Here is a 26,284-nt window from a genome sequence, read left to right on the forward strand (position 1 = left end):
CCGTGCCTTTTTGTCATAGCAAATATTTTAGCCAATTTCATAAAAATCGCAAATAATAATCATGGCGTCACCATGATGAATAACTATTTGCTGCGACTACTAATTATTAATTATAAAAATTAGCAATAATTACATATTATATTTGATGTAGTGCAATAACCCTCAATAATCAATCTCGTTTATACTTAATTCTATAGTGTTGGAGCCTACTAAATGTATAAAAAAAAATCATGATTTTCTGGTATTCCATTATCAATTAATATTTTATTTTAAAAATTAGGAATCCTTTATAACAGTGCAATACATCTGGTCCATCAATAACCAATCGGACAACGTAAAGTTTGGCGATTTTTACCACCACTCCCCTTTCATATAACGGCCAATCCAACCAAGAATTTCTCAAGAAACTTTAAGGTAAAATAAAAAGGGAAAAAGAATGCAATACGGACATGTTAAGGAAAATGACCCGTGACATATATACATAGAGATTTAATTACGCTTATTTTCTTTTTTAAAATACGGAATTATATTTTCTTTTAAAAGAATTTTTAAATTACACTTATATTTCTCCCAAATTTTAATGTTTACATTTAATCATCTTTCATTACAGTTTGAACGAAAAATGCTGGCGTTAACATCTCATGTAATAATTTTATATTTATAAGGAGAAAAATAAAGGGCAAAACTAAAAATTTGTGTAATTTTTTTTATAATGCCAACATTTTCCTTCCAAATCCTAACAGAAGAGGTATAAACGGAGAATTTTCTAATAGGATGTAAGTATAATTATTTTGGGGGAAAGTATAATTTCATATTTTTTAGAGGGGGGTTACGTGTAATTAGTGGTATTTATATATATATATATATATATGACATGCAAGATATGTAAGATTGTGAAAGGTAGAGCTCATGAGTGTATGATGAGGCTGCCCTTTTTGTATCCTTACTCTTGGGTTGGAATCTGATAGTACGACTTCCCTATATCCAACCGTAGATCTTCAACTCATCAACCATTCTTCCCCTTCTCCCTACAAACCTCCTCCTCTTTCCCTTCCACCCCCCGCCCCCCATCACCATGTTGAGCTCGCCTGAGCTCCCAGACTGCATCTACGAACACCAGCCCACATTAGTCCACCCCATCACCCCAACTCCACATCACACTCTCTACCTCTCCAATCTTGACGATCAAAAATTCCTCAGATTCTCAATCAAATATCTCTACGCTTTCAGAAAATCTGTCGACAAACAAGCCCTCAAGCACTCCCTCTCCAGACTCCTCGTTCACTACTACCCATTGGCTGGGAGGTTGAGACGATGCGTGGAAGGCGATGATCATAAGCTGGAGATCCACTGCAATGGAGAAGGCGCTGTTTTTGCAGAAGCAAACATGGATTTAAGCGCTGAGCAGTTTCTTGAGCTTGCAAGAAAGCCAAACAGGTCCTTGAGGAAACTCCTCTACAGAGTTGAAGCTCCTGGCTTCTTGGATATTCCCCCTCTTGTAATTCAGGTTTGCGTTTAATCTAAGGTTCTTCAAAATTAAAATCAATGTAATTTAATTTATATTTAATGAAATAAGAATTAAAATCTTATATATGTATTAATAATGTTAAAGTTTATAGAAAAATTTTCGAAAAATAAAGTCTAGGGATTCCCATTTTTCAAAAGTCACTTTTTTCTTTTTTAATTTTTGGATGATTATTGAGAGAGAAATAATTGAAATTATGAACTTTCTCTTTCAATCATATTCCGGGGTGGTGATGTTTCCTAGACAGATGAGACATGTGTTGGTTCCCTCGGCCACTGACCGTGGCTTCTCCTCCACTCCTCCCTCTCCCTCACCCCAACCCCAACCTCTCTTTTTACTTGTCTCCCGGACAGTCCAACGCTTTTGCTTCAAAATTTTCCACAGACGCTCTTCTATTTTAATTTGAATTTGTGTTAAAAAAAATCCTATTTTCACCTCTTCTCTATTACTTTTTTTTACCTGAAGAGGATTGAGTATATTAAAGAATTTTACTTTATACATTATACACGTTTTTATGTATAGTAATTGCGAGGAAATAGGATTTGACCCTCGTCAAGTAAAATTTAAATTTAATTAGAGTGATCAATCACGTAACAATTATTATATTATTATTGGGTATAGTCTGATCAGACTTGATTCGAAAGTTTTTGGTCTTTGAAAATTATTTTTTGGCCTCCTTGTGCAATTAATCTCTTAATGCTTGGTCGGCTGCATTAGTCATCGACAATGGGCAACAACATATGAATTATTACAGTTCTTGGAACAATAAAATTTGAAATATATAGATATATTTCACCAACTTAATCAAATTATTGGCAAAAGTAAGGAAATGTGTAACCAAACACGTAACAAGCAAATTAAGATTGGGACTAGACAAGGCAATATATATTTCTGATTTCTGTATGGACTATCAGCATTTTATGAAAAAGCCCCAAAAGCTGGTGACCCTACTTTACTTTGATGCCAAACACCAACTTGCCTTTGCCTTCCTTTTCACTACGATTGTTTGGTGAGCTTTCTTCTTGTCTCACCTTTCTTTCCTTTTTCTTTTTTCCTTTTTAAATTTAATTTAAATTATAACGAGTTTTATTGATTTTTGTCATAATTATAATTATTTATTATTTATTTAAAAGACTATAAATATTTTATTTGATTTAACGATCATTTAATAAATACCCACTCACGACAGCTTATTTTAGAGGGTATTTATTAAATGGATTTTAATTTTAAAATAATATTTAAATAATGAGTAAATATTTGTTAATTATGATAAATAGTAAGAAACTTATTGTAATTTTTTTTTTAATTTTAAATATTTTTACCCCTATAATTACCACAAATTGTTTTCACCTTTTTACTGTTGTAACAGGTGACGAGTCTCCGATGTGGAGGTATGATTCTCTGCACGGCAATCAATCACTGTTTCTGTGATGGTATTGGCACATCACAATTTTTACATGCTTGGGCCCACATGACCAACCAGTCTGATTCGTCCGAGTTACCGATTCCACCATTCCACTCTCGCCACGTGTTGAAACCCCGTAGCCCACCACAAGTTACTTTTTCCCATCCAGGGTTTACGAAGATTGCCACTGATGAATTTAATTCACAAACAGGCCCCAACATTTCCAAGTATTTGCAGTCTCAGCCACTTGTGCCTGTATCCATTACATTTTCACCCTCCCAGGTTCTTCACTTGAAAAGGCAGTGTGTGCCTTCTTTGAAATGCACTACCTTTGAGGTTCTTGCTTCCCATACGTGGCGATGTTGGGTTAAATCGTTGGGATTGCCTCTATCGATTCCTGTGAAATTGTTGTTTTCGGTTAATATCAGAAATAAATTATCGAATAAGATGCCACAAGGGTATTATGGGAATGGATTTGTGCTGGCGTGCGTGGGGGCCAAGGTTAAGGAATTGGTCGCACCCAACTTGCACAACGGGGTGAAGTTAGTGCAACACGCAAAATCAACGATTACTCATGATTACATACAGTCCATGGTTGATTTATTAGAGGATAAAACGATCATAACCGACATCTCGACAAGTCTAGTCATATCGCAGTGGTCAAAGTTAGGGTTGGAGGAGCTGGATTTCGGAGAGGGGAAGCCTTTGCACATGGGTCCTCTAACCAGTGACATTTACTGCTTATTCCTGCCCATTATTGGAGAGTCGAACGCAACTAGGGTGCTCGTATCAATGCCGGAGAGCATCGTAGATAAATTCGAGTTCTACATGACAGAATTTTCTGATATTGTAGAGAACAAGGAGGCAACGAACCATTATGGACTAGATAATCTAAAAATGGTTCCTACTTGAGTTGTACTTGTAATTTCAAACAATCCATGACTATTTAAATTTTACGATTCCTAATATATACTCTAATACCAAGATCGATTCTAAGTGTCTATATCCCCATCCTCATTGTACTAAAAAAAATCAAAATTAGAATTTCATTTTTACCATGATGAAACTAAGTTATAATATCACAACAAAGTGCTTGTCCAAAAAATGACAATTTTTTCTTCCTAAGATTAAAAAATATGAATGCACTTATGGACGGACATACACGTGCTTAATGGATAAATGGTCACCAACCAATTTCAAGAGATAAGTAAGATACTATGATGAAAATAAATAAATAAATGAAGGAATGGATGCTCAGGCACACAAAACTGAATATTTTTATTTAAAACAATGCTTTTTTCTATAATGATTATGCAATTTAACAAATCAAATTTGCACAACTAGTTTGAAACTTATCATTAGCATCATTAAGTTCATCATCATCATCAACTCCTTGATAACATTGTTTTTAATCTTTAGTGCTCTTTACTCCACAATGTTCATCCACAACCACAACCTCCACTTTCTTGTTTTTTTTTTTTTTTTCATATTTAAAGGAGTTTTTGGTGATTTTAGCAAATTAAAGAAAATTAGAAAGGAGGGTAAATTTGCTGATGATTAGGGATGAATTTAGCAAAGAATGAGATTTTTAAGTTCTTTTGATTTTAAAATTAACATTATAAACGAAATATTTCCTTGTTGTAATTAGAGATGTTGCAAAAAACTTCGTAGCTGGTTTTGGTAAAAAGTTTGAAAAGTTCCCTTCAAAATTTTATTAATTGGTAGAATTTTTAGCAAAATCAGCAACACAAAAACTCTGGTGAAATCAACGACGAGCTAATTATCAAGTAAATATTTTTTTCTTGCTAAATGTAAATTAGCAACATATTCCACTATTTTGCAAAAAGAATTGTGTTTTGTTAATCTATTATGTCTTGTAGTGAAAAACATACTAAAATTTATAGTAGAATAATAATTTAAGATTGCATGGAAGAAAATAAAAATAAATAAATAAATTACACGTATTTGAAAAAAAATAATATTTAAGAAGAATTTATATGGCCAAAGACTATTCAATCGTATATATAAAGAAGAAGATGAAATAATTAAAAATTATTTTTATTTATTAAAAAAAAGTCAAAACACCCATTTTCTTTTCTTTTCCCAATTTAGAAAGTCGAAAACTCATTTGACAAATTTCTACGAATAATTTATTTTAAAACTGAAATATTTGAAGAAGTAGGAATTAAAGAATATATGTATAGTTATATACTTTTCATCAGTATTATATATAAATATATATTATTTATTATTATTATTATTATACACTAGGTAGCTAGCTAGCCCACTACTAGCTACCTAGACCACTTTATAGATTCACATGAAAGATATTCTTTTTGAAATTAAAATCCTTAATATAAGACCCTACTTACGCATGCCCACATTCTTTCTTTACCTTAATTATTAATTAACGATTTCTTGCATTATTTTATTCTTAATCACAGTGTTCGTGGATGCTTACACCCTTTTCTTATGCTTTCATTAATAATAATTAAAGTGATAATAAATTTAGTTATACATAATTTAAATATATTTTTAATTTTCACAAGAATTTTATTACATACCTCTTATATTTCATTCATTAATTCAAATATATATTCTTATTTTCTGACAAAAATTTTAAAATTAAAAATAAAACATAAACAAACAAGCTGTTATAAACGCCTCCTGCCTTGTTTGAATTTGAGGATTTTTGGTGGCAATTTCAGGACAGTTTATAATAATTTCTATTTTTATGATGAAAATAACTTGTATAGAAAGTTATAATTAAATCAACTTAATTTGTAAAGCAAAAATTTAAAATAAAAAAAAAAAAGTTGAAGTTTGAGTCTAAGGTGTAAAAGTTGATAGAGAGCTGCTTATAATTTTTCAGGCTTAGAAATTAATTTCAGTCAAATAGTTTTAAAACAAAAACACTATTTTCAACTCATTCTTATCAATAAGATGATAAGTGCTTATGTCTATACTGTAGAATTAATTTCGACGAAATGAAAAAGATATATATGGTAGAATCGTAACGATAGAACACGACCTTAATTAAAATGCGTACATTCGTCTCATACACTATGAGAATGGTAAGAAGAGACATAGTTCACATCACAGAGGGGCTATAACTAGAGATATCGTTATTTCCAGTACATAAGTTCTTGTAAGTTGGAGTTTTACGAATCTAGGTATTTATTATGCTTTTAAAAATATTAACGTATTGTGTATTTAATATTAAAATAATATGTTGATTGACCTTAAAATATCGATGTATTTTATTTAAAGAAAAGAAGAAAATAACCAATAAATATCCAATAAATTAAGATTCTGATAGTCCAATTCGTCAAGTTGGCTAAGATTTTGTCGCTGACTCCCTCTTGATTCTCTGAGAAAAAGAAGTCAAATTAGAATATTTGGCTTTTGTAAAATCGTGCTATCTGTCGGAGAAATCGCAATCCCATGTGGTGTATTATAATAGTTAAATGATGGGATGGTGCCACTTTGATCAACTTTCTTTCATTCATTTAAAACGAATTTATCTTCATCATCACCCTAATTGCTTTTTTACATGTAATGCTTCACACTTTTTCAAATAATTTATTTACCACAAATTATAATATTACGAAATAAGAGCATAATATAATTTTTTTTAACCCTAAATTCTGAATATCTCAAATATATAATTCATATCATATGAGATGAGGAATATATTTTTAGGTTAAATTATATCATTTTAGACCAAATCATTCAAATGTGGCCCGGCCCATATATATTGTAAAATTACAACTGCAATTCTTGTGGGATTATTGTGATATTTTTCAGGGAGTATTTGTGTAAATTTTCATTTGAATACGTGATGTAGTTATAAATTAAACTAAAATCTCATGGGTGTAGCTATAATTTTGCAAGAAAAAACGGACTGCTTGTGTGTTTTGGTCTAACCTCATGGGGTGTTCATGTAATCACCCTATTTTTTTTTACTTAAATTAGAAAACCAAAGCCACTAACCTTCAATCACTACTTTTGGGAGTAGTGTGATTTGCGGCTCAATTGGTGGCCCATCGTATTAGATGTTACTCTCCTGATTTTGTATGAGGCTCATAATTTTATCTGAAAAAACAATCTCGTTAACGAGATGAGATATTGAAGTTCATAAATCGCTCAAGTTCATTTTATTTGTATAACATAGGTAAAATGAAGTAACAACTTTATTGGTCGAGTCCATAAACTTTATAGACACTACAAAAAATCCAAAATAAATTAAAGTAATACGTGTCACTTCATATTTGTACGTAAATTTAATTTTGGACCAGTACATTTTTTATTTCACTGGAAAGAAACAAATAGCTGCATCTCATCCTTTTTTAATATATCAGTAGGTAGTGATTACCTTCTTCATATTTCCATTAATTAAAATAAATAAATAGATAATTACATTACTCTATAAAATTTTGATATAATTATACATATATTTTATGTGATTTGAAAAAATATTTATTTTCATAAAATAAAGAAATTCTTTCGTTAATCAAACTTAGGGGTGATAATAGGACATGGGTGGATAATGGATCCTAAAACTTAGAACCCTATTTTTATATAATATATATATATATATATATATATATGTGTGATGGGGATATTATCAAAGCACGAAGGTCGAAGCGTATGGTCGCATGCTTAATCGCAAATCGGGGTGAACAGAGGACATTTAGGAGGTCGCGTGTTGTGGACGCATGGTTGATCGCGGATTGGAGTGTACAGAAGACATTAAGAAGATCGCACGGTGAGGTCGCTGGGTCGTTAGTGACTCATTGTGGCTTGATGACGTCTCTATCGGGTTGGAGTGACCCGGATCCGACCCGCAGATTAGACCGGATAGGTGTCATCCCTTTAAGCTGCTTAGTCATTGCATGCGTGACCATCGAAACGACACCTATCCCATGGTGGGCCCAGCCCTTCTCCTATAAATACTCTAACTTTCGAAGAGAGAAGGTACGAATTACACACATATCTTGATCGCATATTTAGATCGCATAGTTTTCCTTCGACCTTAGCCTGACTTAAGCATCGGAGTGTCATCGTCGGGACGAACTCAACTAGCTTTGTTTTATTTCCAAATCACAGGTTCGGATCGGTGACGTGGGGAGGTCGTGGTCGAAGATCGTGACCGAACGTGGGAGGTCGTGGTCGAAGATCGTGACTGAACGTGGGAGGTCGTGGTCGAAGATCGTGACCAAATGTGGTCGAGCCGAATCAGTTTGGCGCCATATGTGGGAACGATTTTGGAGATAAAACATAAAGCTTAAAAGATGGAATGGTCGGAAGGTAGTAGGCGGGCTATAGAGGAGACCCGGAGGGCGGGGAAAGAAAAGATAGTCCAATTGACACAGGGAGAGTTGCAACGAATGATGGAAGAAGCTAGTAGGAATGCCATCCTGGCGTACGAAAGAAGAACACAACCTCTTGAAAATGAAACAGCCAGGAGAAAGATAGTACGTGAAAGAGAAACCGAGCGGGCTTATGAAGGAATGAGTAGGAGAGCTCCCGAAAGGAGGCGCGCGGTCGCCCCTTCTGAAGTGGGGTCTAGCTCTCAAATTGGATGGCGGAGACGAGAACCCGCAATCTCGAGAGCGGATGTTGACAGTGTAGGTAGACAGATCCATCTACTGGGGAAACAGATTGATGAATTGAAGCGAAGAGGAGAATTAGTCACTCAGAACAAGAACTCACCATTCTGTAATAATATCTTGAGTGAGGTTGTAAACGCGGCTTTTAAGATGCCTGACTTGCCAAAGTACGATGGTTTAAAAGACCCGCAAGAGCATGTCTCTGCATTCGATTTGGTAATGAACCTTTATGGACAATCTGATTCCATAGAAGCAAAGTTATTCGTAACCACCTTAACAGGAAAGATGCAGGAGTGGTTCACAAGTTTGCCCGCTAGGAGCATTAAATCGCACGAACAGTTGGTACAGAAGTTTGTTTTTCATTTTGCTAGCAAGAGGAAACAAAAAAGATCTGCAACGTATTTATTCACCATCAGGCAAAGGGATAATGAGACCTTGAAGAATTTCATGGGGAGATTCAATAATGAGACTTAGAGGTTTAAGATTTGAGAATTGACATGATGGTGAGTATCTTGATTCACGGGCTGAAAAAAGGACCTTTTGCTTCTGCTCTAGCTAGAGACCCACCCACCAATGTAGAGCAGTTAATGCGCCTGGTGCAGAAATACATAAATGAGGAAGAAATGAACGTTATGAAAGATGGTGAATGGTTGGGAGGAAGCAGAGGTCGTGATCACGACCAAGGAAAAGAAGGGAGCAAGCAGAAGCTGGATCGAGGTCGAGATATGCAAGGACGCGAAGAAGAAAGACCTGCCCAACCAAAGTACCACAAGTACACGCCGTTGATTACCTCTAGAGAACAAGCGATGAAGATGATCGAGGATAACAGTCTGCTACAGTGGCCTAGTAGAGCTAGAACATCAGGCAGAAGGGATTCTAGGGAATATTGCAAGTTCCACAGAGATAGAGGACACGACACGGAAGATTGTCACCAATTGAAGGATGAGATCGAAAGATTAATCCGACAAGGGTACTTCAGAGAGATCGTGTTCGAGGCAAGAGATCGTGGTCAAATATCTCCAAGCAGGTCGCATGGCAGGTCATCGAGCAAGGACAGATAGGAGCTCGATAGCATAAAAGGAGATAAACGCTGTCGATAAAAAGGATGACTCGGGAAAGTGGGTACGCAAGTATTTTTCTTATTTTCATAAGTGGATGTTAACTCTTGCAGGAAAAGTATTACTTTGCTTACATTGCAAATTATGGATTACGTATATAATTGCAATGTTTGAGAATATCTGCATCTATGTGACTGTTTGTATGAAATAAATAGCTCTTTTTTGAGTAACTTGCATTGCAATAAAATAATACGCTAGCTGCAAAAGGTGTAACTGTGAAAAAAATCCTCCAAATACGTGACCTGAAAAAGGTGCGACCAGGCGTTTGAAGACCACTAATATGCAGCCTGAAAAAGGTGCGACCTAGTGTCTGAGAAAGACCATTCGATCTGAGAAAGATCGCAGGATTTGCAAAAGATCACGGGATCTGAGAAAGATCACAGGATCTGCAAAAGATCACAAGATCTGAGAAAGATCATTCGATTTGGGAAAGATCGCAGGATCTGGTGTCTGAAAAAGACCCAGCAAATGCAACCTGAAAAAGGTGATCATGCGTCTGAAAAAGACCAACAATGTGCGATTTGGTGTCTGAAAAAAACCCAACAAATGCGACGTTTGGATTACGAGGGCTGACGTTTCGATTACCAAGAGACCGTTAGAACTTCAAACCTTAAGTGACGTAAGAAGATGGGAGATGCGACCCAGTGAACTATCATCCGACCTTCGTTAAAGAGATTTTAAACTTTTCCCAATGCAATAAATTACATTTGGAAGAAGTGGGGGAATTGTGATGGGGATGTTATCAAAGCACGAAGGTCGAAGCGTATGGTCGCATGCTTAATCGCAAATCGGGGTGAACAGAGGATATTTAGGAGGTCGCGTGTTGTGGACGCATGGTTGATCACGGATTGGAGTGTACAGAAGACATTAAGAGATCGCACGGTGAGGTCGCTGGGTCGTTAGTGACCCATTGTGGCTTGATGACGTCTCTATCGGGTTGGGGTGACCCGGATCCGACCCGCAGATTAGCCCGGACATGTGTCATCCTTTTAAGCTGCTTAGTCATTGCATGCGTGACCATGGAAACGACACCTATCCCATGGTGGGCCCAGCCCTTCTCCTATAAATACTCTAACTTTCGCAGAGAGAAGGTACGAATTACACACATATCTTGATCGCATATTTAGATCGCATAGTTTTCCTTCGACCTTAGCCTGACTTAAGCATCGGAGTGTCGTCGTCAGGACGAACCCGACTGGCTTTGTTTTATTTTCAGATCACAGGTTTGGATTGGTGACGTGGGGAGGTCGTGGTCGAAGATCGTGACCAAACGTGGTCGAGCCGGATCAATATATATATTACTTTTCTTCACTTATAACCCTGTTTTTCTCTTCCCTAAATAAGAATGTGCTAAAGTTTAAGCATTAATAAAAGACTATATAGTTTTATTTATTAATTTTTAGATAGTCGTTCAACAGTTGATGAATTAAAAAATTATCTTATAATATTAACGATGAAGAAGATGAAGAAATTGCTATTAATGTATAATTGCTATGCTGGCGGGGCGGGTTCTGGTCCATCAAACATGCTTCGTTGCTACACCTAGTCAAAATTCAGTAATTTTCTCGATATTAGCAAAAAAAATTGAATGAAAATTTTTATTTACCTCGAATTGACTTACTACTAACTTATTGTAGGTCAAACAAATCTTTTCTAAACCAAACTACTTTTATAACAATGAAGATTTACCTTTTGATATTCATTACCGTGTGAAAATGTATAATAGTTAGTTTGACTAGAAAAAAAGTGTTTAATCTGTAAAAAGTCAATAATAAGTCAATGAGGGGTAAATATCAATAAATTCAGTGAATTTTAACTAACAGATGAATCTATTTGTCAGATAAAAGTAAATATTAAGGATACTAATGAGAGTTTATCAAATTATAACAAAAATTACGTATAATTAAATGAAAAAAGGTACCCCAAACAAAATTAAACTAATGGTGGAGTGACGTATAAGATGGGCCCAAGAAGGAAATAGGAGCGGTGCGGCCCATTAACATGGTTGCATTGGGCTGTTTATACTCGGGACGTTTTAGTTAGGGGGCGCGACTGATTCATCCTCTGCTTCCTATATTACGGATGAGTTGGCTGCTAACTCAGATTCTCTTTCACATGTGGTCATTGATCTTTATAAGGAAAGTGAAGGGACCAATAGGATTTAGAGAGAGAATATTCCTACACATCAACTGATTTTTGAAAATTCCTGAGGTTTATAACGAAAAACCCCAAACCCCAAATCATGCAAGACATTTGTATTAGGGTTCTTCTGGGCCGCTATCTTCAGCTGTAGCTCCCTAACAGAAATCAAATTAGTGTTCTGAATTTTGAGATTGTTTACAGGTTTGTGGTTTACTTCGTGGTGCCTTTTACTTGTCGTTGCCTAGTTACTACGACAATTGTTTGTTCTTTGCCATGTTGGTTTTTAATTATTGATTTGCTCTTTCCTTCGTTTGGTAAGATTTAATTTTCGCTCCGCAGCTTCCGAAAATTTTTGTTTGACGATTGATGCTTTTCTTTTATGTGTTTTTTTGATTTCTAGTATGATATTTGATAGTTTGATGTTATTATTTTTTCCTGGCTTTGGTTTTTCATTCAGGTCAAATACTAAGAACAATGTGTTTATTTCAAATCTAAATGTTGCCTTTAAATTCCTTCCTGCTTTATGCTTTTTATTGGAAAAAAGTTTTTCATATACTTGATCTGATTACTACATTATTTGAGTTCTCTGCTATAATAATTTTTTGTTGAAATTATGGTAATACTGAATGAGAATTTGAAAGTATGCGGCCTTCAAATACTTGGTTTTTGATTTAGTTAAGTCCACTTGACATAGTTATGTTAAGATGTTTGCTGTCGGCAACCCCATCGTATATTATTACGTAGTAACCTAATCTTTCAAGGGTACTAATAACATGATCATATATGATCTGTTTTTAAGTTTTGTGTTGATCACTTTGATTTCAGTACTTACAAGTTTTGGCTTTCCAATTTGCTAATGCAAAAACCTTCAACTTATCAGCAATTGTATTGTTGTTATATTTTCTGCTTTTCTTTCTACCGGTGACAAAGAGAAAGAAACCATGGCAAGGGAGATTGATGGGTGTTGAATCCACGAAAAATAATTCCTATGAATACTTTTATAGATGTGTAAGTAGGGTCGAATCTACAGAGATTGGTTTTAAATTAATTCCTTCAAAAATGAAAATAATTAGGGGGAGTTTTGATTGTGAAGAAGAATAAAACCAAAAAGCTAATAAAATTAGAAGAGATAAATATAAGAGAAGAGTATTCCAGTTAAAGACAGGATCATGCTTAATTCCACAGTCGATCATAGATGCAAAGATAATAATTATTCATAATTGATAAATTGGTTATGACCATTGGTACGACCTAATGACCCCACATTTCCTTACCTTGTGGATAGTCAAGGGACGTCTGTTGACTAAATCCCTAATCAGTAAACAACCTTGGGAACGTCCTCAAAATTTAATTTAGTAACAACATTAAGAATTAGAAAGGCCCAATTCTAACCAATAAATTCCCACGAGGATTTATTTAAATTAGATTGTACATTCCCCACAACATAATCGAAAACTTCTACATAATCAATTATGTTGTGTTACCACTAGTTATTGAACTAAATAAACAATTACGAATTTGCAAGTTCAATTGGCTAGGCAAATATTCTTGACAATGAATCAGATTATTTATAATAAAAGCACAGAGAACAACACAAATACCAATATGAATAAAAGTAGAATGCATAAATTAGATCTCACAACTCGTTGGATTTAAGCATTCACCAAGTCTTCAATCGGAATAAGAAAACTAGCTAGACATGCTAATGGAAGAACACATGAAAAGAAAAATAAGAAAATATTATAAAAACGTAGAGAAATAGAAGAGTTCAAAAGTTGTCTCTTAAAGTGAATTACATCACCTATTTATAATAGCTAGATACCTAGTTCTATTAGGATTAGAAGTAGATTTCTAGTTGAACTAAAAGACTTATAGAGATAAAATTATAATATTAGTTAGACTCTTCCTTCATCAGAGGTAGTCCAAGCAGCTCCAAACTCTTGCCAAAAATTGAGTTTGAGTCTTGTTTGAATTTCCATTTTGATGCTTTTCTTTATTTTCCAATTCTTTTGTCCTAATGCTGCAAAATAATATTTAATTAGGAGCATTTGGTCACAAAATAGGCTAAAATATTATATGAAATAAGCACAAAATGCGATCCTATCAGAGATGCTAGGGAATCCTTCTCATGATCAAGTTTTAGATGATACAACATGCATGTGCTCACAAGAAGAGTCACTGTCTCTTAAACCCAAATGGTACTTCACAAAAGAAGAAATAGAGGAATGTTCTCCATCAAGGAAGGCTGGTATCCATTTAGAGCATGAATCACATTTGCAGAAGTTATACTGTTCATACTTACAAGAACTTGGCATGGAGCTTAAAGTGTAAGCTTTGACATACTCTATGCTTTCTATTGTTTCTCTCAGTTATTTGCCTATGATGCCTACTGTGAATCCAATTTGAAACTTCGACATAATCTATGCTGTCTATTTTTCTCTCACTTCGTACTATATGATGCCTAATATGCATCCAGTTTGGTGTCATTCATTTCTTATTATTCTTGATCCTTCTTCCAAATCGAAAAAAAAAGGTAACTAAACCAGATCCTTTAGTTATGGCCATATCTGCTATCGTTATATTAATATTTGATAGTGATGAAATTTGAGTTAGTACGTTTGAGAATAATCTCATCATATTTGCCAAAAAGAAATCTTAAGATGTGGCACGTGCATTTTATATGCATCTGGTTATACAAATAGAAATTTTTGTGCTCGATTTCGGTGTTCTTGGTGTCTCATTGGTGTTCTCTGAAGTCTTAACTTTTTTATATCATCTTTGAATGTAATACATTACTGTGATGTACTCTTTTTAATCCTTGTTTCTATATGAATTTTTCTCCTAGTTGCCAATCTTTTAGCTGTGTTTGAGATTTTAATTTTTTTTGCTTAACTTTCAGGCCCCAAGTGACCATAGCTACCACAATTATGTTATGCCATCGATTTTATATGCATCAGTCTCATACAAATAACCATTGGCAGGTAGAAGTGATTATCCTTCATCCTGTTCTTTGCTGTTTATAAAGTGATCTCTTTTTAGGCAAGCATGTTCTGCTGTGTAGGCTGTGTTGTCTCATAAGAAGTTTTACAATCTTAGATCATCTATTTGAACAAATTTTCACCTAGCTGTCAAAATATATATGGAATGTAAGCATTTTGAATTCATGATCTGGAAAAACTAATGAGTGGTCTTTGAATCCATAAAGTCCAGCGACAACTATGGGGATCTTTTATTTGAGATTTATTAGAATTCAAAATATAGAAAGTGATGATAAACATGTCTTGTTCTAGAAACCTCTCTAGATTCTTGCTACTCTTTTTCTGATGCTCATGATGAGTGTCGACGCTATTTTACAGGCAATGGCAAATGCTAGCATGTTCTTGACCTGCAAACCAGAAGACACACCAAGTTGGCTGAAAGATCTCACTGTTATGGCTTATAAGTTAATGTATAGGTGGGATCCTTCAGCTCAAGAAAAGATCAGGCAGAGGGTACGACAACCTGATGCTAATATTTTTGGGCTAATCTCCATATCTTTTCAAAATATCGGATACTTCCTCAACTTTGATTCTTTGACTAAATATGTCGGAAGTTTATGAGAAATAGAAGCAATTGATCTTGCTGGGGGAGCAACTGATTTTAGTTACTGTTGCTTTTGATCTCAATATTGAACATCCTTACAAGCCACTTGTTGCAGCTCTGAAGAAGTTGGAAATTTTACAAAAGGAAGTTGTAAAACTAGCATGGAATTTTGTGAATGACTGGTATGTGTTTTTTCATATCATTATAATCAAGTGATCATATCGATTGAGAATTTTATATTTATACTTTACGAACTATTTCATCTCCATGTTTACAACAATTATCATTATGTCTCATTATGTCGATTTGCTAACCAGACTATCATCTGTGAAATATTTAGGCTCCGCACAACTCTGTGCTTGCAGTACAAACCACATTATATTGCAGCAGGTTTGGTCTTCCTTGCCGCCAAACTTCACAAAGTTAAGTTGCCTACTGCTAATGGGAAGGCTTGGTGGATGTGGTTTGATGTTTCACCAAAACAATTAGAATGTTTGTTATGTATTTCCTCATTTACTTTTTGTCCTCCTTTATTAATATTTCACTTGTATTTGCATGACATCGAATAGATCAAATAGATACAAGGAGCATTATTGATAACATGTTGATGCCGTGCAGATATAGTTACAACTTACCATATAAATTGCTCATTTGCTTATCTCTTATTCAAGTTGCATTTACTTGAAAAACTTGTGTCGATTAAGCAGTCTCTTTTACTTCTTACTTGTATATTCATTCCTACACCACTTTCATCATCTCAGTAGCTTCAACATTTGCCACCTCTCAAAATAGCGAGCTTAGCCCTTGTTTCTAACTTTCGCAGAGGTCATCCAACACATGCTTGGTCTGCTAGGACAGGGTAGTAAACAAGGAGTGCTTCCCTCAAGCGAACCAAAAGGCGAATTAAGAAATGTGTCGGGAAAGAGAAAATCAGACAGCTCTCAGTTATGCATTTCAAGTGCATCAATGGTTGAGTAAGATTCAAGCAATAATCCAACGGAAACTGCTGGAATAATTTCAAAGTCTGCAGCAGTCAAATGCAATAAAAAACAGCCAACCTCTGATGCTAATGATACCATGCAAACAACCGAGAATTGCCTGAGTGACTCTGGCAGTGCAAACAGTGTTGTCAAAGATGGTGATACTGAACTTATAACTAGAGACTCAAATCAGGAATGCGGTTGCAAGATTGTTTCTGTTAAAGAAAGATGCCAAAAAATCGACATTACTAGAATAAGAGAGAGATTGAAGAGGAGGAAATTGGACAGAGTCGAAAAGAAGAAGTGGACGGCAACTTGGAGAATGAGATAACTGGTGAAGCTTGGATAGAGAAAGAGCTAGAAAAGGGGATAGAGTTGGTATCTATGTTGTCTTAGAGTCGGCACATGAAACTTTGTGGAATTAAGGCACGGGAAAATTAGTATCGAGGATAGTGTCCCAGAATTTGTGCAACTGCGGCTTGGGAAACCTTCAGCTGATAATTATGGTCTCATCATTCCTTTTGTTGTAAGTACAGTAACTAAATCATATATTGCAAACAATCCTTTTATGTATAATTTTGTCTCTCCTTATGTTATATATACACACAAAATTTCTGAAGTTTTAGTGAAGGGTGGTAATATTCTATAGATTATAACAGATTTAATTTAAGTCGGGTTTATGTATAGGGTAAATGATAAGGGGTTTCCTAAGGTGCCTTGATTACTAATATTCACTCTCATGAAATTATAAATATTAGAGGCTCATAGTGTTGGAAGAAACTTATACGGTTAAGGGCATGCTGCGATCGGAGGTTGTTTACCGCATTGGTGATGGGCGGGATTTTTATTTATGGAGGAACCCTTGACACCATCTAGGCCCTCTTATTGAGAGAGTTCCCCATGGACCTAGTGTTACGGGATTGCAGGAATCCAGTAGGTTGTGGGCTGTCATTCATGAGGGTCAGTGGCAATAGCCTTCTATCACTGACTTCGAATGTCTGGAGATCTTGCAGGTACTACCTGTCATTCACGTAGGTAATGACCGAATTTTGTGGCGGTTCTCGAGCAATAATGTCACCACACAAGCCTACCACCACAAAAGTAGGCTGGTATTCACTACTTTCTGGACCTCTAAAAATTTCTCGGCACATGTTCATTCTCTGGCTCGCTATTCAGGAAAAACTTGCTACGACGGACAAGCAACGGTTATCACATTTAGGAGGATGCATCCTATGTACTGAGGACAACTTGGAGACACACACGCATTTGTTCTTTTATTGTCAGTATAGTAGACGTTGTTTGTGTAGGGAATAACCCTCCAGTGGTATACAAATCACCTAACCAACTATTACACTCGAAATGGAGTACGAAACTCCTTAATATTTACAGGCCGAATATGAACAGAAAATCATTACAGAAATAATCGAACAGTTACAGTAAAATAAAGAAGACAAAAGACCTATTTGAATATGGCTCAGGAGATAGAGCCAAATCCAATATTCCGAGGGACACGGTCACAAAATACCGGACCCAACAACCCAGCAAATATCACGGTTACACCAACACCGACGGTACCCAAAACCGAACTCAGATCACAAAGATCTTTACTCACACAGAACCGACCACCAATGCCCACTACTCAAGCCAGGAAACACACAGAAATATTTCAGTGGACGGGAAGAAGAAGAAAACAGATTTCTCTCACGCGAGTCATTCACCGTTGGAAAGAAAAGGGGGCTTACTATTTAAAGGGTTAAAGTAACGGCCGGAGTATCAGACCGTTAGGCGGTTTCCAGAAGAGCCATCGGTTGGCTCTTGGAAACTGCCGGTGAACGGTTGCAACTGCCATGGTCGGATGTAAGGGGGAGAAGAGAGGAAGCGGCGTAAACCGAGTGAGAACGAGAGCAGACTGATTATGGTTTAGAAGAGGGAGACTTATATATCAAGTCGAGTCGGGTCGGATTTTGGACGATGGGTCGGGTACCGGGTAGAGAGCCTCCCAAGTGATAGTGGGCTTAGGTTGTGGGCTTCGGATTTGGGCCATATAATGCTAACATACCCCACCTTGGACCAAATACCCATTTGGGTAGGTCTGGGGTTTTTGGATCTGATTTTCTCATCATTGCCAATAAATACTCCATGGTTGTACCTGCAATATAAAAAACACTAAACAAAACACAGAGGTATCAGTCAGGATTTAACAGGAGTATTTTTAAGCACTTACCGAATTTTTCTATAGGCAAACACTTAGTGCCCATGTCAGCAGGATTTTCATCAGAACTGATTTTTTCTAATTTTATCAAATCCTTTCCCACAATGTCACGAATAAAGTGATACCTAACATCTATATGCTTTGTCCTATCATGAAATACAGGATTTTTGCATAATTGAATGGACGATTGACTATCAGAAAAAATCACAGGTTTTTCCTTTAAAGAACCAATTTCAGTTAACAAACCATTAAGCCATAATGCTTCTTTAAATGCTTCAGTAGTAGCAATGTAATCTGCTTCAGTAGTAGATAAAGCAACAATATGTTGGAGTTGGGATTTCCAGCTAATGCATGAACCACAAAATGTAAACATATAGGAAGTGGTGGATTTACGACTATCTCTATCGTTAGCATAGTTAGAATCTACATAACCAACAAGTTTTGCATTTTGAGAATATCTAGAGAATTTAATACCAACATTTACAGATCCACGCAAATAACGAAGTAGCCATTTCAGAGCTTCCCAATGGGGGGAACCGGGATTAGACATGTATCTACTTATACAACTAATAGCATAAGCAACATCAGGTCTAGTGCATACCATTAGGAACATAATAGAGCCAATCACGTTTGAGTAAGGAAACTTATTCATTTTTTGTATATCACTTTCTGTTTTAGGACATTGATCTTTACAAAACTGAAAGTGAGCTGCTAATGGTACAGCAGTAGGCTTAGTATTTTCCATTGAAAACTTTTTGAGGACAGTTAAAAGATAAGTTTTCTGATTTAGAAGGATAGTATATGAATTTCTGTTTCGACTAATACTCATACCAAGAATCTGTTTAGCATTACCAAGGTCTTTCATTTCAAAAGCATTGCATAAATCTTTTTGTAACACATGGATGAGTTGTAAACTAGGGCTAGCGATTAACATATCATCAACATATAAAACTAAGAAAATAGGAGCATTATCCACATATTTGAAATAGAGACAATGATCATGGTTACTTCTAGAGAAATTTAAAGATAACATGAATACATCGAATTTTTTGTTCCATTGACGAGGAGATTGCTTTAGACCATATAAGGATTTTTTCATCAAACACACATGATCAGATTTAGACTTATCAGAAAAACCAAAAGGTTGTGTCATGTAAATATTTTCATCTAAGTCTCCATGCAAGAAGGCAGTTTTGACATCCATTTGTTTTAATTCCCAGTCATAATAAGCAGTAAGAGCAAGTATAATACGGACTGTAGTGTATTTCACAACTGGTGAGAAAATTTCATTATAGTCTATGCCTTCTTTTTGTGTAAATCCCTTAGCAACTAGTCTAGCCTTGTATTTTATGGGATTTTTCTATTTTATCTTGAATAACCATTTGCAGTCTACAATGGAGGCATCTTTTGGTTTTGGAACAAGAACCCATGTTTTGTTATCAATTAATGATTTCATTTCTTCTTTCATAGCAATAAGCCATTTTTCGGATTTTAAGGCTTCTTCAACACTAGAAGGTTCTCCTAGCTCAGTATTAAGGCTAGTATGGAAGTCCCTAAGTTTTGAGGGTATCCTAATTTGTCTCCTATCCCTATCTCTAGCAAGTTGGTAATTATCTAGGGGGTTATTAACCGGATTTGTATCTCCTAGGTTTTCAAGGTTTTCTGCATTTTGTTCTTGATTATTCTCTAATCCCTCCCCTTCTTGGTTATCCTCTATATTAACTTTGTTGAAAGTGGTTTCTTTTCCCATGGGTTGAGTCTGTTCTAAGCATGACATTTCATTTTCGTTGAAAGTAACGTCTCTACTAATTAAGACTTTAAAGCCAAGTTGACTCCTCACCCACAATCTATACCCTTTCACCCCTTCAGGATAACCAATAAAAATGCATTTGAGGGATCTAGGTTCAAGTCTATCAACATTCTGATGAACAAAAGCAGAACATCCAAACACACATAAGTAAGATAGATCAGGCAATTTACCATTCTACATAAATTCAGGAATTTTTCCAGACAATGACACAGAGGGAGACAAATTTATTAAATGTGCAACAGTTAAAACAGCTTCTCCCCAAAACGTTTTGGGTAAACCAGAACTAATCAGTAGGCACCTAACCTTTTCAAGCAAGGTACAATTCATGCGTTCAGCTACCCCATTTTGCTGGGGGGTGTAGGGATTAGTCTTATGCCTTCTTATTTCATACTTATCACACATTTCAGAAAACTTTTGTTACAGAATTCTAAGCCATTATCGGTCCTAAGAGATTTTAGTTTCTTACTGGTCTGATTTTCAACAAGGGTTTTCCATTTTGCAAATTTGTGAAAAACTTCTGATTTATGCTTCATTAAAAACACAAACACTTTCCGAGAATAGTTATCAATTATTGACAGGAAATACCGATTACCACCATGAGTTGGCACATTGGATGGACCCCAAACATCGGCATGGACATAGTCTAAAATGCAAGTGGACATGGATGGGTTTGGGGATGGGGATACAGGAAAATGCACCCTATGATGCTTACTCATAACACATTCATCACAAAAGTCTAACTTATCAAGTTTATCATTCAAAATCCCATCTTTTCTTAGAAAGTCGAGTCCCTTCATGCTAATGTGTCCAAGTCTTTTATGCCAAAGAGTTGTTTTATAGTTTTCAGAAACAGATGCAGCAAAGTTATCATATGTGGCAGTGCAAATGTAAAGGTTTCGTCTTCGTTCAGCTTTAAAGACAACCAAAGACCCTTTCATAATTTTCATAATGCCCTTTCCCCACCTACCTTCTAACCCATCTTCTTCTAATGCAGCATTTGAAATTAGGTTATGACTTAAATTAGGTACGTATCTAATATTTTTTAAAATCATTTTATAACCTTCTTCAAAACATAATGCAACATCACCAAGACCTTGTATTTCACATTTTTTCTCATTAGCCATAGACACAAAACCAATATGCTCATATTTCAGAATTGAAAATATTTCTTTAAAAGAACTCATATGAAAAGTGCAACCAGAGTCAATCAACCATTCATTCATATCAAAGGAGTTCACAGAATCAACTTCGTATACAACGAAAACTTCACCATTTGACTCAATGGACACATTATTAATCTTCTCTTTATCATCATAGTTTTCTCAATGGACACATTATTAATCTTCTCTTTATCATCATAGTTTTTATCTCTATTTTCTCTTCTAGGTTTTCTACAGTCTTTTATATAGTGGCATTTTATACCACAGTTATAGCAGCGTCTATCTTTTATTTTGTCATTTTTAAGGTTGTTTTCTCTAGGTCGTGACTTACTCCTACTGTTATTATATCTACTTCTGCTTCTACTATTATACCTGTGATTTCTAAATTTGGTTCTACCCCTAACCATATTAATCTCATGTTGATTCTGACTAGGCTTATTGACCTTAAGATCTAACTCTTTACTCTTTAACCCACTAACCACAGTTTCTATATTAATACTATCTCTTCCATATTTAATGGCAGCTTTTACATCTGAGTAAGATTCAGGTATGGCATTCAGTAATACAATAGGGGAATATTCGTCAATATATTTATCACCAGCAGGTTTAATATCTTGGATTAATTTCGTGAAGTCATCTAGATTCTCATCGATATTCCTAGAAAGATCAAGTTTGTATCTAAAAACTTTTTCTAACAAGAACAGTTTGTTAGGTAAAGAAATTTCAGTGTACAGTTCTTCTAGTCTATCCCATAAGGCTTTTGAAGATTCTAATTTACCTACTTTTCGTAAAACAGAATCAGAAAGGTTCAAAATTATGGAGGAGTAAGCAAACTCATCGTTTTCCTTTTTCTTTTCTTCAGAAACATTTTCAACGTAGTTGCCTTCAATGGCTTTGAAAATCTTTTGTTGGATAAGGATACCTTTCATCTTCTGTTGCCATATTGAGAAATCGGTTTTTCCGTCAAAAGGTAGGAGATTATAGCCAGCCATTTTAGAAACAGAGGTTTTTAAAGAAAGGTTTGATTTTATGGGCTACGTAAGAAATCACCGAAATCAGTTTTTTTTTTTTTTTTTTTTTTAAAAGCAGTGTGATCTTAAGAAAAGACAGATAGTGTGTTTCAAAGTTACTAATAGGTAGTATTCGAATATAGAGGCAAAAACAGAGATTCAGTTCACTACAAATTACAGGAACTTTTGAGTACAAGATAATAGCAGTGATAATGAAACAGTATAACACATACACCAGAACTGAAACAATATAGCAAGTATATCGAGAACCGAAAAGCAGTATAACAAATATACCAAAATCAAGAACAGTATAACAAATATACCAAAAGCAAAAACAGTATAACAAATATACCAAGAGCCGAAAACCAGTATAACAAAGATATATCAGAACACAACAGTATAACAGATATACCAAGAATGCAAGCATATACCAGAACCGAGGCTCACCAGCCTAAGTCCCTACTAGATACCCGACGACCTCACGGATCCGGTCAAGAGGGATATTAGGGGGTTTCACCTCGGCAAATAAGAGTAATAAGGAATAAAGAGACTAACAGTAATATGTGCGGAAAAATAAACAAACAGTAAACCAAAAAAGGAGGGGTTTATGAAATTACCGCCACCAGGATCTGCTCGGATCAGAAATGCAGGCTCTGATACCACTGTAGGGAATAACCCTCCAGTGGTATACAAATCACCTAACCAACTATTACACTCGAAATGGAGTACAAAACTCCTTAATATTTACATGCCGAATATGAATAGAAAATTATTACAGAAATAATCGAATAGTTACAGTAAAATAAAGAAGACAAAAAACCTGTTTGAATATGGCTCAGGAGATAGAGCCAGATCCAATATTCCGAGGGACACGGTCACAAAATACCAATGCCCACTACTCAAGCCAGGAAACACACAGAAATATTTCAGTGGACGGGAAGAAGAAGAAAACAGATTTCTCTCACGCGAGTCATTCACCGTTGGAAAGAAAAGGGGGCTTACTATTTAAAGGGTTAAAGTAACGGCCGGAGTATCAAACCGTTAGGCGGTTTCCAGAAGAGCCATCGGTTGGCTCTTGAAAACCGCCGGTGAACGGTTGCAACTGCCATGGTCGGATATAAGGGGGAGAAGAGAGGAAGCGGCGTAAACCGAGTGAGAAGGAGAGCAGACTGATTAGGGTTTAGAAGAGGGAGACTTATATATCAAGTCGAGTCGGGTCGGGTTTTGGACGGTGGGTCGGGTACCGGGTAGAGGGCCTCCCAAGTGATAGTGGGCTTGGGTTGTGGGCTTCGGATTTGGGCCATTTAATACTAACAGTTTGACTATTATCAGACGAACTACTCGATTTCTTTGGCCTAATAGACAGTGGCGGATGGATATTGAATGGGCTTCTAGAAAATGGAAGGGCAAACACATTATTAATATGGCATACCGTGCGCTATTTGGGGCATGCGTTTACCACATTTGGAGGGAACGCAACATGAGACGGTTTGAGCACACTTCGAGGTCGCCGGCTATGTTAACTAGCTTAATCATAGAGGACATCAGACTACGGATTCTTAGCAAAAACATTCCTAGCTCTGTTAGCTCTAGCGCACTTTATAAATTATGGCGTATCCCTTGGCCTGTCAAGGGATAGCATATCATACGAGCATTGTTATATTATACCTCCTTTTATTTATAAAATTTACCTTTCCCAAAAAAAAAAAAAATTATAAATATTCTTACAAAATATTTCTAAAATGAGCTACAATAAGAGAATATTTATTATTATAATTTACCCGGTATGTGTATTAGCCAAATGGGTTTCAGGAGTTAGAAGGGCCTAAAGGGGGCAAGCTCATAAAATAAATGAGACCCAGAAGCCCATATTCACATTGGACTTCCATTTATTTCAGAATTAAGTCAAATCCCATTAGCATCCCTCTGCAATTTGTAACAAGCTCTCATCTCCAGTCGTTTTAGATCCCACCCCTTTGAACCTTTGTGCATGGGGTAGATTATCCAAACATATTAAACAATTCTTTATTTTATTACATTATACTTCAATTTTCTCATAATCTTTATCCACATGCTCGTTGGGGCATTCTCTGCAGTTGGGTGAACCATACTCACATATACCCTCAGGTAAGTTTGAAACAGTGCTACAAGAAGTTTGAACAATCCAATATACACACTTGGCTTAAAGATATAAAAGAGAAAAATCACATCAATGAGTGAAACTTTATATCACCATCAAACTAAAAGCATGCACTTTTATTACATCTGAAAGACGTATGCTTTGTATTCAAATCTTTTGACATTTAAACGTAACATATTTTATACACACACACCCCATTTTATATTTATTCTCAGTGAAATTGAGATATTTTCATTGTCAGGGTTGCACCGCCCAAAGATTCTTTCTCACTTTGATAGTTTTCAGACTGAGTGTTTGTGCACATGTATTGTCTGTCTATATATGTATATCAGCCATAGCTCCATTTTATATATCTCCAATTAATTACTTCTTGATCATGTAATAATTCCATATGTGTGAAGAATTTAATTAAGCCCTCTCTTCCCAGACATATATCATGCATGTTAATTACGTTCATATTTTGAAACTTCATTGAATTTCTCCTTGGCGTTGTTTCAAGCTGCATATATGCATCCTGACAATAATGAAACAAGTGTTCATGTATGCCCTGTGATCATGGCACCATCATAAGCTGCAAAAACATTAGTTTCGTGAAATCATGAAACTTTGTCCAACTTGCAATAGAATAATTACAAGGCAGAGAACCAAAATTTCCGGACAACTTTGAATGTCTAAAGGGGGTTCTTGGGATTGGAAGTGCATGCCCAATTTTAATAGGCCACACAGCTTATCTTCCCTTTATAGGGGAATCACTTTCTCCCATTCAGAAATTTCATGTTCCCTTTCCCTTTCCCTTTCCCTTTGCTTTTGATTATGTATATATCTTCTTCCGTATCCTACATAAATTGATGTTAATGGTTATTTACGTGCAAAACCGAACAACCTCTATAACCAACAGTGTAAAGACAAGTATGCCTAATTAATTGTCATTTTACGTTCATTTTATGTATCTGAATGGAGTTTTCAGGAAAGCTGCTCGAGTTTTAGTAAAAGCAGCTTCAAGATCAAGTTGATTTCAACATGATACATCCATATTTTCCTTTTCTTGCACCACCCTCAATCCGTTTACGAGCATGCATGGATACAACACCCGGAGGAAGAAAGTACATTCTTGTCATGACGTAGTGAACCATTTCATGGTCAAAAACCCTATACACATATTGCTCTAATATTTAATTAAGCCCTTCATATTTATAATCTTCTTAAAAAAAATTCTCTTTTTGATGATCATATATAGGTAATATAATTGAAGGTATTAGTGGTTTATATGAGGGATTTTTTGCAATTTGCAAGATGAATAATATTCATATATATATATATATAGAGATGAGTGGGAAAGCAATGAGGGGGGAGATGATGGCCCTTGTGTTGGATTTCTTGCCCTTACAGATTGAGGAAAGCATATATTCTCCTACTCCAATGCCTTGTCTTCTTCTCAAACACCTTTAAGCCCTGTAAACTTTAGACCTCCTTTTAAGGGTTTTGCCAAATGTATGCAACTTTAAAACTCTCTTCTTGTATATATTATTATAATTTCAACACCCCCCCCCACCCCCACCCCCACCCCCAATCAAATATTAATTAATAT

General features: G+C 35.5%; 2 protein-coding genes across 2 annotated transcripts; both read left to right on the forward strand.

Annotated features, from left to right (window-relative positions):
• Positions 1-893: 893 nt before the first annotated feature.
• On the forward strand, positions 894-3,896 carry LOC105166282 (HXXXD-type acyl-transferase family protein). The gene is made up of 2 exons (XM_020695283.2): positions 894-1,507; positions 2,895-3,896. The coding sequence occupies exons 1-2, from the start codon at positions 1,076-1,078 to the stop codon at positions 3,840-3,842; spliced, it is 1,380 nt and encodes a 459-aa protein (XP_020550942.1). The 5' UTR covers positions 894-1,075; the 3' UTR covers positions 3,843-3,896.
• A 10,015-nt stretch (positions 3,897-13,911) lies between these two features.
• Positions 13,912-16,760, forward strand: CYCT1;3 (cyclin T 1;3). Its single transcript, XM_088882390.1, is given in 7 exon segments — positions 13,912-14,129; positions 14,702-14,783; positions 15,159-15,292; positions 15,390-15,566; positions 15,725-15,876; positions 16,208-16,668; positions 16,671-16,760. Coding segments are annotated over 7 exon segments (1,314 nt in total).
• The last annotated feature ends 9,524 nt before the right edge of the window (positions 16,761-26,284 follow it).

This window comes from Sesamum indicum, linkage group LG7 (genome assembly GCF_026168435.1).
Source record: "Sesamum indicum cultivar Baizhima isolate 11 linkage group LG7, ASM2616843v1, whole genome shotgun sequence".
Classification (NCBI taxonomy): Eukaryota; Viridiplantae; Streptophyta; class Magnoliopsida; order Lamiales; family Pedaliaceae; genus Sesamum; species Sesamum indicum.